Source organism: Chelonia mydas, chromosome 2 (genome assembly GCF_015237465.2).
Source record: "Chelonia mydas isolate rCheMyd1 chromosome 2, rCheMyd1.pri.v2, whole genome shotgun sequence".
In the NCBI taxonomy this organism is placed as follows: domain Eukaryota; kingdom Metazoa; phylum Chordata; order Testudines; family Cheloniidae; genus Chelonia; species Chelonia mydas.
Window position 1 is genome coordinate 184,565,955 of NC_057850.1, and position 19,181 is coordinate 184,585,135.

The window sequence follows — 19,181 nt, forward strand, 5'->3', positions numbered from 1 at the left end:
GGCACAGGCTGTATAAACTTATCTAGCCTCCATCAGCTATGTACTCATGTTGCTAGCTTGCACTGAAGCCTGTGCCGCCATGTCCTCACTGCTATTTTTAGCAAGCTAGCTATACTAAAGCTAGCGCAGGTACGTTTACACAAGCTGCAAGTTACACCCTTGGTTGCAAGGTAGATTTAACCTGAATTTTTCTTCCACCAGAAGAGCAGTTTAGATTTGGGGTTGGCCGGGCATATGCATCAATAGAGAGGTAGGAGAAAAATTATCTTAATGGATCTGGATTGCCATTCATTTCAGATCAAACCTTTACAAAAATATTGCCGTTTCAAAGTTCTGTGTAGTCAGGGTTGTATCTGCTCTTGCCACACATTTAGGATGACACACGCACACACAACATTTAGCAGCACCACATTTACCTTGTTTATGCCCTATATCCTGCATTCTTTTGTCCAGTGGTGCACTATGACTGACGAAAGTAGCTGATTAAATTGCTCGATAGGACAGCGAAATTTGCAGCCTGGCAGAGTGAGCGGGTGGGGATCTTTCAAATAGTGATTCCGATAGTACATTTCAATGGTGTATTGCCTGAGTCACAGCACACAAATAAAAGTAAAATTAGGTACGCCTTCTTTGAAGTTGCAGTGTTTGGACCCTATTAAATGCAGTTACACCAAGGACAAGTTTGACACACTTTGTCTAACTCTTTATAAAAAGTGCCAAATGGAATGAATTACTAAGAGAAACAGTGCTTTATTATAAGAGACAGGAACTTGCAGTCCATGTGCCCTCCTGTTAGTAAGGGTGTCATGGGTAGACTGGAGGGGTGTATTTCACCATTTTAACAAGGTCTAAATAAAATATGGATACATAAATGTCTGCAAAACATTATGGATCAACTTCACCTGTGCTGTAACACAGCATGAGTCAATTTTGTCCTATACTCTAACATTTAAATCTGCCTTTGTATGTAGATATTGAGAATCAAAAGGATTTACTGGCATTAGATCACAGAATCATAGTTATCAGGGTTGGAAGGGACCTCAGGAGGTCATCTAGTCCAACCTCCTGCTCAAAGCAGGACCAATCCCCAACTAAATCATCCCAGCCAGGGCTTTGTCAAGCCTGACCTTAAAAACCTCTAAGGAAGGAGATTCTACCACCTCCCGAGGTAACCCATCATCTAAGCTATTTTCCTGCGCTGACATGACCGGCTTTCCTGTACATTCTCAAGGTGTTTTGTCCAGTCTAATTTTAACAACTTATTTTGAAACTTCACCATCTTTCCTTGGAAGATTTGTATGTTCTCTACTTGACCTTATTGTTAGGGCATTTTTCATGGGGGTGGGATTTTCAAAAGGACCCAGGGGAGTTAGATGCCCAACTCCTTATGCTTCTAAGTCCTGTTAGATGCATTTGACAATCCCACCTGGTGTCCAGCCATTTTGTATGGCATCTAGTATCCCTGAACTAGCACTAGTCATGGTCTGGAAAAAGCTGTTCCTTCAGCCTGAGGAATTGTGTGATTTCACAGTGAAAAGAGTGTTGTGAGCCAGGGGAGGGTGTTATGTTGCTCTGCTCCACAAGGGTTCCCTGTGTCCCCAGCATGGAGGGGGAATTTGGGAGCTGAAGGGACCTGGGGATCCTCAACTCTACAGATCCACTCTCAGTGGAGAGTCAGAGGACTGAGTAGCAATAGGAGCTGAGTAAAACCTCTCACCACTGGAGGTGATCCTAGAGCAGGGTTGAAACTCACTGGTGGGGAAGCTTATACTGTAGGGAGAGACTTCAGGCTCCAGGGCTGTGAACCTGGTGCCTTTCACAAGCACTAAAGTCACTCAGATTATAATAATTAAGATAATTGGTCCCTATTATTATTTAAGGCCCAATGTGTCCAGGCAGCTCAATTTTGGCCATCAAAACCAGTTTTATTTATAAAATACTTTGGGGTTTCAGTAAATTGGTTTTTAAAAAGTACATTTCAGTAACACAGCTTTATCCAGATACTTACCCATCCTTTTCCTGGTAAAGTTCAAAAAAATGGCAAGCACCATATGGAGGGAGTTTTCCATTGAAAACATTGAGTGCCATCTGTAAGGCAACAATGGTAGCAGCGTGCTGTAAACAGAAGAATCACTCCCATTAAAGAGTTCCTGAGAATGATGTGATCATTACTGAGCAAACATTCAATAATTTCTCCACCAGTTCAGCTTCACAGTTCACTTTACTTGCACAACTCTGTGAATAGGTACTTGGCCTCTGATCTCTGTATCCTTGATTATTCTTATTTTAAGATAGCTTTGAAAAAAGTTAGCTTTTTTCCAGAAATAAATACATCTCTCCTGGAGTGGAGATACCTATGTGATAAAATGTATTTATATCAGCCTTCCGGGACTACTACTCATATTCCAAATCTCAGAGCGAGTTCAAACAGTTGCCATTAAAAATAACAATAACAATCTGCCACATAAACGTTTCCTTCTTTTTCATCCCAAGTATATATTAATTTGCCCAGAATCATGCTATCCTGAGGCCCAGGACTGGCAATTATCAGTTCCAGTCCAATGGTAGACTTAGGCCTAAATTTTAAAAGTGGCCTTCAATTTTGAGTACCTCAGTTGTTAGGCCAAACGCTTTCAAATGTGCCCTCTAATTCTGAATGTTCAGCCTGAGACATCTTGCGTCAGAAGACCTGAGCACTTGCAACCCTAGTGAAAGTGAATGGGAGTTGGGAGTATTCCGGTCTTCTTACAGTAGGGCTCAAGCTTTCTCCAGTTGGGCATCTAGAATTAGAGGTCAGATTTGAAAGAATTTGGCCCTAAGGTCCAACATCTGACAACCTACCTGGGCTATAAATAGTTTTTGCCATCAGTAATCCAGGACTCTCCCTGTTCACTGGGAGAAGGTGCATGTTCTGTGCAAAAATAGAAAACCTCAGTATCTAAGACAGCCAGTCCAGCACCTTTTAAAATCACTACATTTAATTTTTAAAAAAGCAGCAGTAGGCTGGTTTCTAGATCAAGGAAGTCCTATTGGATCAGTGCAAAACCTTGGACAAGCCTTTTGATTTCTTTACTAAACAATCAAAACAGCTTAAGAATGAAGTAAGCCACTAGGCTGGATTGGGAAATGCGATGCTGTATGTACCTGAGCTAAATTTTCCTAAGTAAATCATTATGAAATGGTTAAAGCTAGCCACAGAAGAAAGAAAACCCAGTGTAACTGTTGTTAGATGCAGGAAATGAAGTCTCATGTCTTTTGCTATAGTTGACAACTTCAAAAATCCAACATAAAAGAAAAAAAATTACTCACTCCAGAATAGATAATTATCTTTCGCTGGTTGGAAGGCTTTCTGGCAGTCGAGAGATGTTTCAGAATATCTTTTAAAAGAACACCTAGAAGAAAATAGGGCAATAGTGACAATAATGGTATAGGAAGCTTGTGCTGATATTCTTAACACGAGGAAGTGCTTAAACACATGGTAGATTAGTTAACATGGGTTAATAGCTACTTTTTGAAATGTACTGATGCATCTGACCCAATCTTTTTATAAATAATGGGCCTGATTGTGTTCCCACATGCACCAATTTTAGGGCCAGATTCATTGGTAGATCCCAGTGGCTGAAAGCAGCCATAAACTGGTTTAACTGGTTGGTTCACAAGAGTAGTACAAAGAAGCCAGAGTGTACTGGTGAGTCTGGCCCTCTCTTTAGTGTAACTCCATTGTAACTTCCTGATTTCCATGGATGCAAGTAAGAATAGATGGTGATCACCTTGTAATATATGTGTATATAGCAGCTTCCATAGTTCTAAATATGGTATGAATTCCAATGTTGACTGTACACCCTTTCCACTCTGTTTTCCCATCACACTCTCACCCCATTTAGAATTAAGTATTTTTGCTTACCTCCCTGGAGTCGGGACTTCTGTTTTTGTTTGTGGAGCCCAAATTCTGCCCGTAGCAGCAGTTCTGTGAGCTTTAGAAGCTTAGTCCTGACACCATGAGTGGCCCATGATGGTAAAGTGTAATTGTTGATCTCCTACAGCAAAGAAGGAAAACAATGATTTTCTCACTGATTTCTACCAGATTGTGTTGCTTCCTTTTGTATTGTTGCCAACAGCAATGCTCTGGTACATTCAGATACAAATCCTGAATGTTTGACCAAATTAAAGATTTCTCTTTATTTTATATTAAACTAAGGACCAGACACTGCACTTGGGTGGTGGTGGAACTCTCATTTATATCAATATATTGCTCCAAGACAGCAACTTTTAAAGGGTAAGAAGAGATGACAGTATTCATGAAGACTAGGAGGTGGCGCAGCACTAATAGGGAGGGATATACAAAAATGGCTGCATGTATAGTGGGATGATCATCATCAAAAATTATTAAGGATGAATCTTGTGTCTTAGTGAAAATTTTCTATTGTCAGCAAGTTCCTGGGGCACATCCAGAAGCCCCTATTCAAGCAAAACTTACATGGCAGTCAAGACTTTTTGGCTTGGCAGCTCTGAGAAATCAGTGAGCCAGAGAATGGCTCAAACTGCCACATTTATATCTGGATTTGGAACAACCTAACATCTGGTGAGGGTTGGGGAGTTCTGGCCCATTTTACACCAACTCTTACAGATGTTGCCTCAGTCCACAAAACAAAGTAGAATGAGGCTATGTTTGCCTCTGGGGCTGGAGTCAGATATGTTAAAGGCTATCACTGTGAAGAGGTAGGAAATGCACACAATGCTCCAGATTTGGACTGAACTGAATTCCTGTTTAACAAAACCAGTCTATTTTGTCATAACATAGTGTACCCTTATCAAAGTGTGACAATTTAAGTGAGCTAAACAGTGAGCATTTTCAGAACTACCTGCTTCCATACTACCTGTTATGTCCTGACAAGGACTTGCTAATTATTGACAGGATTTGTTTAAACAGGGGAAACAATGGATCATGTCAGGTTAAATCAGCTCAGGTCACAATGTATTATTTCTTTCTTTAACAACGTGATTTGTTTAGAAAGAAGAGGACATGCTAAGTGAATACTGTTTCATAGCATTGCTGCAGGCAAACAAGTGCCTGTGTCTTTGGAGTTACCTAGAAGTCAAATGGCATGTGACCAATAATAAATAATACGGTGAGGTGACTTTACTGTGGCTGCATGAAAACAGCTAACAACAAGACTCTTTTTGCACAGCTGGTAGAGTTGTTGCTTTTGTGATGGGAGTCCCCGTTGAGCAACATGAAGGACCCATACTCAGAGTCCAACACTGGAGGAAGTACTCTACTAATTAGTTAAATTCTCTCTGACATAAGAGCCACTGATGACCGACAAGGATGGGCAATCTTGTAAGCTTACCTGATGGAATAAACTCCTGTCTCAGAACACCATGATGTTTGCAATACAGCATTGTGCCCTTGCATTGGCACATCTCTGTCTGGTATGTGGTGATGACTTGCTGCAACATGCTCAAGTTGCAGTTTCCCATTACGTTGACATTTCATGGGTCATTGAACTAATGTAGAGATCTGGGAAATGTCCCATGTGGGATTGCCTTGGCAAAATTGGGACTATCGTGGAAAATTCAGGACAGATGGCAACTTATTGCATAATATGATACAATTGGGCAGTTTGCATCCACAATGTAATCTACTTTAAAACTGCTTTAGTCTTCTAGGTAATATGCCAAACAGGTATTTAAATAAAAGAAAACAAACAAACAAAACAACAACCAACAACATACATTGCAAGACCTTTCAATTTTTGTTTGCTCCTGCACTGGAAGACATAGTCCCTATGTTCAGAATAGCCTCCCAAACAATATTCTCCAATAGCCTTCTGCCTCCTTCAAATTACTGCCATAATCCCACTTGTTCAATGAATCTTACAGATATTTCCATCCACACACTACTCCATTTGCTACTACCTAATTATTACTGTACCTGCTTGCACCATTTGACTCTAAAATCTTTGAGGAGGAAGATTATATTTTCTGGGCCAATCCATGTATTTTTACTAGTATAAACGCTGCGCATCTTTATGGTCCTGTATAAATAATACGACAAGCAGAGGGTCTAAAAGTTACCTCATCTTTTCCCTTCCAGAACTGTGGTGATAATATGACTGATAGACTTTCTAAATGGTACTTAGGGCAACAAGAAAGTTAACCAAAAAAAAAAAAAAAAGAGCTATGTTGGCATAGAACTGGATGAAGGATATGTGTGTCACTTATTTGAGGCAACTGGTCTGGTAAGAATCCCTAGCTCTGGACATTCTAAAACACCTATTCCTTGCAAACGTATAGCTTTTTTCTAACCACAAGGAGCAGAGGATGAAGTTTGTACCTCAATCCTTCTTGTACAGTAGCATGTCTGAATTGGATCTTAGGGGAATTTTCTTATATACTTTTACCTCACATAGTAAGGTGTCATATATTTTTATAATTCTTTCAGTGTTCAGCCTCTTCAATGGGTATCCTGTGTGAACTGCTAAAAATCTCAGAAACGGCTGGAAGACAAAAACAACAAACATTAAATATGATGAAAGGCTTTTGTTTTGCTCATTTATGACATTCCTATATAACGCCTTAGTAGTATATGCAATTGTTATAGGAAGAATAAAGACAGATGCTGTTCCAGTGAACCTACAAGTCAGGGAGAGATGACAACAGGCAAGAGGAAAGGAAGTTTACACACAACATGGTTGAGGTTGCTTGTCCTATAGGATATATACATCACAAGTTCCCCTTCTAAAAATGTTGACTTTTTTTTCTTCTTAGATTGTTGTGGGAACGTGGGACACTGTAGGAGGAGAAAAGGATTTTGAGATGGGATCTGAAGGAGCAGAGGGAGGCTGCATAACCTACTGGATCAGGGAGGAGATTGCAGATGTCTGAGGAAACATGGGGAAAAGCACCAAGGCACTTTGTGGGAAAGGGGTAAACAGGACCATGTGGGGAAGCAGAACTAGTTCAAAGTATGTATTGAGCAGGAGAGTGGCAGGAGACAAAAGTGAACAGTAAGCAGAGGCAGAACTGTGTAAAATATGAGTAGATTGAATGTGGTGCCAAGTTGCAGAGCCAGTGAAGAGTCTGAGAAGGGGTGACATGGTCAAAGCAGTGGAAGATGGTAGTTTGACTGCAAAGTTTTGGTTAGACTTGAGGGTTAGAAAGTGGAAGTCAGATAGGCCAGAGAGCAGGACATTGCAGTGGAATTGACAGAAGATTAACCCAGTCACAGTAAGGATTTTGATAGTGGGGATGTGGAGGAAGGGAGAGGCATCTGAGATGTTGTGGTGAAAGAAGTGAAACACTTGAGCAGCAACCTGAATGTGAGACATGAAGGGGAGAGAGAGGTGTTTGAGACTGCAGTGAAATGGTGGGAATTTTCTAACATGACAATGAGAAAAAATAGTGAGGAGATTTTTCTGGAGGAGGAGGAGTCATCTGAACTAGCAGAGGAGCATATGTGGGGAGAGATGTCAGAGGAGGCGTTGTGGATGTGAGACTGAGCAGAGACGGAGAGGTTGGTCTGGAGCTGAGCTGAGTTTTGTTTTGTAGATTTCCACTAATCCAAGTGATAGGTGGAGTTTTCATACATGGTGGCCAAGAGTTTATCTTCACTAAAATTGCACCTGTCATTTGGTGTAGATAGGCCAGCCTAGCAGGTTTTACAATTTCATAATCAGTTAGTGGGTATAATATCCTTCCAATATGTGGTAGTTAGGCCTGTTAATGTTAGTAGGAATGAAATACCTGCGTTAAAAGAAGAATATATGAGTGTGACGTTCTGTACATCGTGGGAACACCCTACATCCCCATGTTCATCTTTATAATATGATTGTGTAGTATCCAATATGAAGTTTGTCATGTCGGGTGTCTTCGAAAGGCTCATGATATACTGAGCATTGTTGTTATAGTAATATTATAGTAATTGTTGTTACAGTAATGTTATAGGTTGTAATTTCATATATATAGTTATGAGGCTGAAAATGTGCCCTCATGGCTCAAAGTAAGCCCAGGCAAAAACTCCCCAAGAGCAGAGAGGCGGTTCACACCTCATCAGGGCATGTATGGGACAAACCCAGCCCAGACTCACAGGAACAAAGGACGCTGGCCTAGACAGCAACAAAAGAATCTGTTGGACTCTAGAGTGAGTCACCCCCCTTTGTCTGGTCAGTTTGGGACTGCGATGAGGTAATGCTCACCTGACTCTGAAGTGGGGCAGGGGTCAAAGCCAAGAGGGAAGAAAGGACATGATAAAAGGGAGAGACATTTGCCATGCTCTTCCTCTCTCTTCCACCTACATCTACAGACACCACACCAAGTGACTGAAGCACTGATCAAAGGGGAGAGCCTGGCTGAAGAGCAACAAGCCAGCCTGTGGTGAGAAGCATGTAAGTTTGTAAGGGCATTGAAAGTGTTAAGATCAGCTTAGAATGTGTTTTGCTTTTATTTCATTTGACCAAATCTGATTTGTTATGCTTTAACTTTAATCACTTAATATCTATCTTTGTAGTTAATAAATCTGTTTGTTTATTCTACCTGAAGCAGTGCGTTTAGTTTGAAGCATGTCAGAGACTCCCCTTGTAATAACAAGCCTGGCACATATCAATTTCTTTGTTAAATTGACGAACTCATATTGAACTTGCAGCGTCCAGCGGGCATAACTGGGCACTGCAAGATGGACGTTCCTAGGGTTGTGTTTGAGACCGGAGATATTGGCTAGTGTCATTCGGTTGCACAATCCAACGAGCAGTTTACATGCTAGAGGCTGTGCGTGAACAGCCCAGGAGTGGGGGGTTCTCAGAGCAGAACAGGGTAAGGCTGGCTCCCAGAGTCAAGAATTGGAGTGACCTAGCAGATCACCAGTCCAGATAACACCAGAGGGGAACATCACAACAAACTCTCTTGATTTCCATTCTGATGACCTACCATTGGCTAATTCTGTCATGAGTGACAGTGTGATGGAGTGTACTCCCCAAACTGGCCCTGCAAGAGCTGAATTGGACCAGGTAGGGCCAATAAGTTAATTAGGCTACAAATAGGGGAGTTTTAGGCTGGAGGCAGCTAATTACAGAGAAGCTCACCTGTGAGGGACATGTGGGGCTTCTACAAAAGACAGGAAATTGGAAGCAGATGGGGCTGCTGGGAAGATGTTTACAGTTATTCCCTGGGAGAAGGGAGATGTGTTTGAGGGGGCTGCAGTTATGAGTTTGCCTCAAATTACTCCCTGGGAGGAGGGAGTGAAGAGACTGGCAAACCCAGAGAAGTGGGGAAAGCCAGGAGATATGGAAGCAGCTCAGGGAAAGGCAGAAAGGGTCAGAGGATGCACCTTGGCTGCTGTGTACAAGGTCCCGGAGTTGGAACCCAGAGTAGAGGGTGGGCCTGGGTTCCCCTGCCTGTCATTGCAGGAGTGGCACTGTGAGGCAGTGAAGTGGAAGACTGCCTGAGACTGCTTGATACATTCCCCTTGGAAGAGCAAACCACAATAGTGACCTAGCCAGGCAGCTGAGTCACAAAGTGGATGCTGTGGCTTCTGGAGTGAGACAAGGGTAACCTAGGAGACTGGGTGTAACCACGGCCAGGGGCATCAGCCTGACTGAGCTAAACCCCAGAACCACCAGGAGGCATCACTGTCCAGTGGTGAGTCGAACAACCCCTTACAGACAGTTTTTAATTAGACTTTTTCCACAACTGAAAATATGTTGTGTTCTTTACCCTGTAGTGTTTAAAGTGTCTTCGAAATGCCCTTGTTGCAAAGGTTTCTTTCTGAAGTTCGTTGTATCGTGGACAGTTTGGATAAGGTAAGTGTAGTAACTAAAACAAAAAATACAATGGATTAGTTAGGCAGGGTGTTTCCCATTTGGCTATTTACTGTTCTCTCAAGAGACTCCATTTTTCATGTGTGTGTTAGTTGAGCCAAACTGCACCAGGGGTTTTGGTTTGTTTCCCAGTGCCTTTCAGCCAAGGTAAACTATAATAGCCCTGTGGACTCACTTCTGTAATATAACTATTACATTACATTACAATAATTACATTATTTATTGAAGTACCTGCTTAAAGACGCTGTGGTTGAAAATTAGAACATAATCAGTCAAGGTGAAATCCGCACCTGTGCAGAAGGCTGTTGCAAGCTCATATACTGCTTAAGCCTTCAAAATAGGGCTTAAATGGTGCCTATGCCTTTTGCTGGCCTTCTGCACAGGGGTGATTTCACCCCTAATGTTCAGTCTTAGAGATTTTTGAAAACTTTGTTTACTCTCACCACAAGCTAAAGACTGCTTAGATTATATGGTCTAAGAATGTGTATTTGCGTTATCTGAGAATTTTTATTTGAAATTATCGGCATTAAATTTAAATAGTAAAAACTAAAATTACAGCTAATTTGCAATGAAGAGGCAAGTACCTTTCCTACTAAAATGTGTTTTGTCCTCTCTCACAAAATAATTAATAAAACTGTTTGTAGCCACACAATTAAAACAAAAAGAAAAGGAGTACTTGTGGCACCTTAGAGACTAACCAATTTATTTGAGCATAAGCTTTCGTGAGCTACAGCTCGCTTCATCCGATGCATTCAGTGGAAAATACAGTGAGGAGATTTATCATGAAGTTGATAGATTTCTACTCCATATGACTAAATGCAGTGCCTTGAATAATGACAGGTTTCAGAGTAGCAGCCGTGTTAGTCTGTATTCGCAAAAAGAAAAGGAGTACTTGTGGCACAATTAAAATAAGAGATTTAAATAAAACCTTGGAGAATTGAAGAGATCGTGTTTTTGCTGCTTTAAAAATCTACTTGTTTGAGCCATTTCATCCTGAAATCTAACCATATGTTAATGAATAGATATGACTTTTCTTGATGTAATTGATGGACACTTTCTTTGAATAGAAAGACACTTCTGAAATCAAGTCTGCTGTATATTCATAGTAATTTAAAATGTAATAAATAATGGGGGGGGGGGGAAATCACATCTACTTTTACATTTTCCTATTCATGAGAATTTTTTTATTAACTTAGTTTCTAGTGACTGCAGTACCTACAATGGGCATCAGACCAGGGCAGTTGTCATAAATATAAAGGGAAGGGTAACCACCTTTCTGTATACAGAACTAGAAAATCCCTCCTGGCCAGAGGCAAAACCCTTTCACCTGTAAAGGGTTAAGAAGCTAAGATAACCTTGTTGGCACCTGACCAAAATGACCAATGAGGAGACAAGTTACTTCCAAAGCTGGAGTGGGGGGGAACAAAGGGTCTGTCTGTCTGTGTGATGCTTTTGCTGGGACCAGGTCAGGAATACTCTTCAGAACTTCTGTTAAGTTAGTAAGTAATCTAGCTAGAATTGTGTTAGATTTCCTTTTGTTTAAAAGGCTGGTAAATAAGCTGTGCTGAATGGAATGTATATTCCTGTTTTTGTGTCTTAAGGTTTTGCCTAGTGTTTTGAATCTGATTACCCTGTAAGGTATTTACCATCCTGATTTTACAGAGGTGATTCTTTTACTTTTTCTTTAATTAAAATTCTTCTTTTAAGAACCTGATTGCTTTTTCATTGGTCTTAAAATCCAAGGGTTTGGGTCTGTGTTCATCTATGGAAATTGGTGAGGATTTTTATCAAGCCTTTCCCAGGAAAGGGGGTGTAGGGCTTGGGGGGATATTTTGGGGGGAAGATGTCTCCAAGTGAGCTCTTTCCCTGTTCTTTGTTTAACACGCTTGGTGGTGGCAGCATAGGATTCAAGGACAAGGCAAAGTTTGTACCTTGAGGAAGTTTTTAACCTAAGCTGGTAAGAATAAGCTTAGGGGGTCTTTCATGCAGGTCCCCACATCTGTACCCTAGAGTTCAGAGTGGGGAAGGAACCTTGACAGCAGCATTCAGTGGTCAAGCTAAATAAGGGCGACAGAAATGTTTTACAGTAATTTGATTCACTTGTGTATGTTATATGGCCAGGGTATGGCTCTCTGATCACTTGGTTAAAAATGTGAGACATTTTGCTGAATTTGATACCAGTGCTCTAGGCCACCTGTTCTCAACCAGTGGGGCGCACCTCCACTGAGAGCTGCAAAATTCCTAGGTGTGTAGGACTCAGTGGGAGCCTAAGAAAGGGAAGGAAGGAACAGCTCACTCTCTTCTCCCTACTCCTCCTGCCTTGCTCCCTTCCTGACATTGCCCATATTTCCCCCTTCCCTGCCCAAGTCCCAGCTCTGGGGCAGGGGAAGCAGCACTTCAAGTGGCTGTGTAGCTGGCTTCAACACATCCCCTTGGAAAAGTGTTCCCCACTCCCCAGAGTGGAGTACTGTGTGGGTCTGGAGGAGAAGAGAGGGAAAGGAGTAGCATGATCTATTTACCTCACAAGCCTCACACTCAGCAGCACCAACCCCAACTTTTTTAAAACTAGCAATTGACAAAATAGCTAAAACATTATCCCACACTCCAAATCTCTCTGTGGAATATGGTGAGACATGGGACAATTCTTTTGGCCATTTTGTGGTCATGGATCAGAAAAGACTTAAAATCACAGCCCTAAAGAATTGTGGGGGAAAAATGTTCTTTCCTCCCAGCTCTCAAGTGGAGCAAGCTATTTTTAGTATCTGTGCAAGCCAAGAGAGTGGGTTAATCTGTTACCAGCTCTGAGTTGTGTTCTCATACAGTGTGGGCAAATTCACTTCCTTACATTTTAGACTTAGATCTTTCTATTTTCATTAAGCACAAGGCTGTGTATTGGAATTCTCTTCTTGAGGAATCTCAACATAATGGTGCTGCCCACGCTATCAGTTCTTAGTGTATGATGCCTTAGCTTAGTGTCACTTTCATCCACTTCATTCACTCTTTGTCACATATTTTGGCTTTCTGAAGCAGAAAGTCCCCAATTTGTACTCACCTTGTCATGTGACACTGGCACAGTGTGAACTGGGATTGGCTGCCAAAGAATTTTGGGGTTCCAGACCTGATTACCCGCCAGTGGATACAGCCCAGCAAGACTTGCCTGGGCACTCATAAGAGTTGGATCAGCATCTGTGCTTTGAACATAAATCTGGAGCAAGGATAGGAAGAATTATTTCTTAGTGTTCATGAACAGAACCCTGCTCCTGTTAATTGTCTGACTTTTAGTGGGAAAGGAGGGAACTGGAAATGGGAAGGGAGGGTTGGCATCCAAAGGGACTGAGGCCAAAAAGGAAACCTGGGATAGTAAGGAAGAGAGGAACCAGTGAGTTGGAGCAGGAACAAACATTGGTGGGGATAGTGAGCTGGAATGTGATAGCAGCCCCATTAGAAATTCTAGTGGAAAAAATTCAACTGGCTCTAGTTGGCTAGCTAGCTTTTGGGATGCAGCAATGGATCTGATGAGCTACTGGACCCCCAAATGAAACAGACAAAGATATCAAATAGAGAGCAGCCAAGAGATTCTAATAGTGTCTTATGGAATTTCCAGTTGTGAGGTTCTCATAAGCAGGAGAGAGGTGGACACCCATTGTCAGTGGCTGAGGTCCATGGTAAGGAGGATGTAAGGGCCTACACAGGAGGGCTTATTGCATCACTGAAGTGATGAAGTATCTGAAGTGAGGCTGCTATTAGTGAGGTCCTAAGGCAATGATCTCTGTGTTCATTGGAATCCAAATACAACACCGATATTTTTCAGGCTTACCCAAACACCACAACTTTCTGTGTAATTTGATTTCTTGCCAAACCTGATATACAGCTGAAGTGAAGATCTCTCTGCACTAACTCTTCAGTTATCTTTCTATAATGAGTCAATTTGAACAAAATTTTGGGCCACAACCTCAGGGAGTCTGAGAACCCTCAACTGCTGTTGACTTCAGTGTAAGTTACCAGGCAGGATCAGACCCCTCATGTCTTAAGGAAGTCCCATTAGTATGTAGAAAAAAATGTCCTTCATGCTAATTCTGATACTTGCCTCAAACTGGTTATATACGGTACTCAGGAAATGTTTATATCTCTTCCGCATGTATTGCCCAAGCTCATATTGCCGCTGTATTCCAAGCTGTGGAAGCAACAATATTGATGAGTGCCAATGTAAGGTAGCTGTGGATGAGTAATTCAGGTTTAGCTGATTTTTAAAAAGAGGAGGGAGCAGTAGATAAAATAATTGCTATAGGTTATTTTCCTTCTTTTTGATCTGGCCACACAGGATGCCCTGGGATATTTTTAAAATAAAACCAAGAAAACCCACCCGAAAACAGCACATCTGATTGCTTTATGTGCAAGAACCTTAGCTAGGCACTCATGCTTCCCCTACTCACGTCTCTTTCTATCTGATTTATTTTAAATCTTTGTCTATTAAGTATCTCAACATTTACGCTGCATAGAATCTGAGCTATCCAAGAGAAGCAACATTTCCCCCATATACGGTAATATATAATGAAATACAGTACACCTATAGTCATACAATTTGAATATGCATAGTCATAAGCACAAAAATCAGGAAATGCAACAGTTTTTAACCTCAGCATGGTATTATACATTTTAACAATAATAATAGTGGATGAAAGCAGCTAAGTAAATCCATTATTATTTCATTTATTATTATTACCTTGGGTCTGCTAACCAGACAACTCACATGAGTAAACACTATTCACATCCTAATTAAGAAAATACCTTAAAATATTTTCATAAGGGGGGTGGGCATGTAGGAAGGGGGGAAATACTGCAAAGTGGCTGTGTTAACATTGATGTTACAGCCTTAGCTTTTGGATTCCCTCACTCTGACTGTAATTGTGAAACATTAGAGTTGCATGAACATAATCCTTTCAACATTTAATTTTGATGCCATTTAAAAAATGGGCAGGGGGGTTGTTTGGGATTAAGCTACATTGTGTACAAATACAATTTACATCATTGTAGTTAGCCTTTGAAATTTATATCTTATTGAACTGAGCAGGATGGGGTAGGGACGAGTTCCCACATTTCTTGTTTAGTTAGATGCAGTTTTCTGTAAATTGGATTAAAAAGGCAGCAGTGCATCTGTTTGTATTGTGATGTTTGCATTGTCATAATAGACAAAGATAGAAATTCACGACCTGATCCTGGAAGGTGCTGAGCACCTGAACACCTGTTCAATGAATGGAGGTAGAGTGCTGACTTTGCTTCAGATGAAATATTAGCGTCTGTAGATACCATCTGCACGAAAGACTGTACTGCAAATGTGACCCCAACTTTCATAGATTTTAAGGGCAGAAGGCACCATTATGATCCAGTCTGACCTGTATAACACAGGCCATAGAATTTCACCCCATGGTTTTGAATTAAGTGCATATCTTCTGGCTGAGCTAAAGCATCTGTTTTAAGAAGACATGCACTCCTGATTTAAGACTTCAGGTGAGGAAGAATCTGTCACATCTGTATGTAAGATAGCCCAATGGTTTATTACCCTCACTATAAACAACTCACTCCTTATTTCTTGTCTGAATATGTCTAGCATCAGTTTCCAACCACTGGGTCTTGTTATGCTTTTGTCTCCTAGATTAAAGAGCTCCATGCCATCAGAAATGTTCTCCTTTGATCAAGGCACTTCTTAACGTCCTCTTTGTAAAGCTAACTAGTCTGAGCTTTTTTAGTTTGTCACTGGAAGGCATTTTTTTCAGATGTTGAGTCATTCTTGTAGCTCTTTTCTGAACCCTATCAAATTTATCAACAGCCATTTAAAATATGGATACCAGAACTGCGCACATGATTCCAGTAATGGGCTCACTAATGCTGTATACAATGTTAATACCACCTCCCTATTTCTACTTAATATTCCCTTGCGTATATATTCAAGGATTGCATTTGCTCTCTTACTACTGAATCAAACCGGGAGCTTGTGTTCAGATGGTTATTCACCATGACCTCTAAGTCCTTTTCGGAGTCATTGCTTGCCAAAATACAGTTCCACCACCTTAAAACTTTAGCATGTGAAAGACAATTTCTGTTTCAATTTGGGCCCCTGTAAAGCCAACAAACCTTAGTAAGTTGTCCAAATCCCTGTGGCCATGCATTTTCCTTGTGTTTATCAGTTGGAAAAGATTCACATGGGGTATAATCACTATGGCGAAACACCTGACAAAATAGATTGAATTCCATTCAATATAATTGTTTCTTTTTTATTAGAAGTAATTATTGCAATTCCAACAGTGTTTTCATTAATAGTGAGTTCTGTATATGCTGTATACTAATACTTCTATCATGTGTTTATTGTCTATAATATCTATTAATAATAAATAATTATTTGTATTACAATTGTGCCTAGGAGCCCTAGTCACAGACCTCCAGTAACTTATTTTTTTAGATTGTGAACTTTACACGGCAGAGGGACTCTATTCCTCTGCATTTGAAAAGTAGCTAGCTCAGGGTTTCATTTGCAATCTGTATAAGTTGTATAATAGTCTTGTATATCATATGCCAGATCTATTTTGGAGAGGTCAGGATAACACAGGAGGAATAGGTCACACTACATTAAGCAGGCAGGACAATCCGTGTGAAAAAACTAGCAGTCAAATTTTTCTTGATTAAAAGTTCCTCTCAGACAGTAGTGTGTAGGCAGGAAGATATCAAATATTGCAAGTATCATAATCTAAAATCTAAACTCAGGGAAGATAGTTGTGAAAACTCTGAATCTATCCTGAAGTCCCTTTTCATTCCATTCCATGTTATAATCCTGTATAATTCACTTGACCACACATACCTATTAGTTACATGACTTTAAAACTAAGTATTACACAATTAATTCTTTCCCTGAATCAAAGTAGAAATAAAATAAAATTTAAGATTACATCTAAAAAAAAGTGTAAGTGATTTAAATGCATGTGCTATGTCCAGCATAGGCCATATTCAGACCTCCTGTAAGCAGGGCAACTTGCAAATCAACGCAAGTTGTGCGAACTTGCAACAGGCGTGCATCTGGACTGTTTGTTTGTTTATTCATTCAATGCAGCACACATCTGTTTTTGATTACACATAAGGGAGACATTGCTTTCCCTTGAGAGCAATAAATTAGTTCCAAGGCAAAGAGGAATTCTCCACTAAGTGAACACTAGTTATGGCATCTCATCTATTTCACAACTTCAAAAGAGGCATTCTGCAAGGATCATATAATGTCACAAATAAGGCGCTTGCTTCAGTATCACCTGAGATTGCAAAAAGGAAGCAAAGTTACAAACTGTTCTTTAAAATTTGGGACTTTGTTTGTTTTTCTATGGGAAGCGATAATACAGCTTGACTATTCAGGAAATATTTAAATGTCTACAAAACATTTGCCCCCCTCCCCCTCACTGGGGAACACTTTCTAACACAAGAAGAACAATAAACCGCAGGTGCTGTAAAAAAATTCCTTCCATTCACATAGTGAAATTAACACTGCCATATACTTACTACAGACACAAACTTCAGTTTTCTTTTCGCTGTGGTTTGGTGAAGCAAAATCAAGAAAAGACTAAACAAGAAGCATAAACTCCAGACTCCACATAGCAGCCGTCTCACTCTCATCCTTGCAATAGCTTAAGAATGTTTTGTACACCAAGTGCTTGGGCTGGACAGAACCCTACTGCAGATTTGACACACAGTTAGATGAATAAGAGGGGAGGAGTCAGTCTTATGCATTGTGAATTCTAGAAATGGGCCATAGTCCTGCCTCCTGCTCATCTTATTCCCCTTTTGGGTTACTTGCATGCCAGGGGACTTGTGAAGGGAGCAGGGCACTCTGGTGCTATCCAGGATGCACGTGATAGAGGGGCTCCTCAGGCCCCACGCACCCTGACAGTGCAGCTGGATACAAGCTGACCATGAGTGCTTACGCAGTTTAAACTAAAGCCTAGTAATGCCATCATAGATCTGTTTGAGTGTTGCATCTTTATAAATGAAAACATTGCAAGTATGCTGGTGTTGTTTTAATATGCCATATACAAAAGTCTCTCCCAAGATAACTGCCAACAGCTGAGAAGCAAACACATTTTGTCTCAGTACTTTGTATTGGAATGTATACAGCAACAGTGGTGGCAATAGTCAGTCTTCCATTATCGGATCCCTTCGGGCATTTCTAGATTTGGCTGTGGTGTTTAGGAGAAATAAAACAGGTGTTTTTATTTATTAGTTCTAAATTAACTGGCAAGAATAAAAATGTGTCCAACAACTTCCCATCTCACGCAATGGATTGATAATATCTCCAGTGGCAATGGTTACTAATTTCCTCTAAAGAACTTCCCCTAACATGCCATAATTCTTGCTAAATCTTTCTCTGCTTGTTAACTTTTCTTGCAGCAGACGTACTTAGTGCCGCAACATATGTAAGTCAGAAGATGTTTCTTTAATCATCCTGCTATTTGTTAAATTTAAAGAAAAAGTATCTGGGTCACAATCAGGGTCAGCTGAGACACCATGGATCTGATCAATTACATCTTTGTGTCAGTGACTTTTGATCTTGCTAAATTTTAACACATAAGTCTTGACATTTAATCAGTTAACAATTTGTCCTCCTTACATTATATAATACCTGTCTTCATAAGTAAGTTAAGACCTGTTTAATACGTAAAAATTGGGAGCAATTTGTTGGTGATGAAAAATTGCCAGCAAATAGTAGTGTTAAGGGAAATAGCTGACAAAATGTCATAGATGTCATGCTGCAGCCTAAAACAAGTGTATACAATTCACAGGATATAGTTTAAAGCAAGAATTAATAAAAACTGCCTTAATTACCAGATCTGGAGTTTGCTCACTTCTAATTCTTGGAATAAAAACATTCACATTGTGCACATTCATCAGAACTGAAGAGATGCCTCTCAGAAGCATTCAAATAGCAGGGGAAAAAATCCTCTTGCAAGATGGTTTTTCTACTGTTTCTGCTTTTGTGAGCACTTGAGCCCAGTAACGGAACAACATCCAGAGCTGCCTCAGTCTGTTGAGAGGAAGACTTCTTTTTTAAATGGTAGACACTGGCACAGCAGGGTCAACTGCTGCAAGGCATCGATGCTCTATATAACTTGCCCTCTCCAGTGGCAGGCATGCTTCATACATTTTCTTTGAGGAAAATGTGCTATCTTCCATTTCCAAGGGACACAATAAATACATCATATACACATAAGAATGGCCACACTGGGTCAGACCAAAGGTCCATCCAGCCCAGCATCCTGTCCTCTAACAGTGGCTAGTGCTAAGTGCCCCAGAGGGACTGAACAGAACAGGCATTCATAAAGTGATCCATTC

The 19,181-nt window shown here is 40.6% G+C and overlaps 1 protein-coding gene across 1 annotated transcript; it reads right to left on the reverse strand.

Moving 5' to 3' along the window:
* Positions 1-428: 428 nt before the first annotated feature.
* On the reverse strand, positions 429-17,468 carry LOC102947604 (prostatic acid phosphatase). Its single transcript, XM_007064334.4, has 10 exons — positions 17,355-17,468; positions 15,948-16,043; positions 13,903-13,989; positions 12,868-13,020; positions 9,712-9,810; positions 6,405-6,500; positions 3,905-4,037; positions 3,310-3,392; positions 2,009-2,115; positions 429-585 (listed from the first exon to the last, which is right to left on the reverse strand). The coding sequence occupies exons 1-10, from the start codon at positions 17,466-17,468 to the stop codon at positions 429-431; spliced, it is 1,125 nt and encodes a 374-aa protein (XP_007064396.2).
* Between the last annotated feature and the right edge of the window lie 1,713 nt (positions 17,469-19,181).

Excerpts from the sequence above, each read along its gene's own strand:
- LOC102947604 (XM_007064334.4), bottom strand. The coding sequence starts at position 17,468 with ATGAGAGTGAGACGGCTGCTATGTGGAGTCTGGAGTTTATGCTTCTTG. Across the intron at positions 16,044-17,354 it reads AACTGAAGTTTGTGTCTGTA|GTGTTTCGCCATAGTGATTA; the intron begins GTAAGTATATGG and ends CTATTTTGTCAG. Across the intron at positions 9,811-12,867 it reads TGCCAGTGTCACATGACAAG|TTACTACACTTACCTTATCC; the intron begins GTGAGTACAAAT and ends TTTTTGTTTTAG.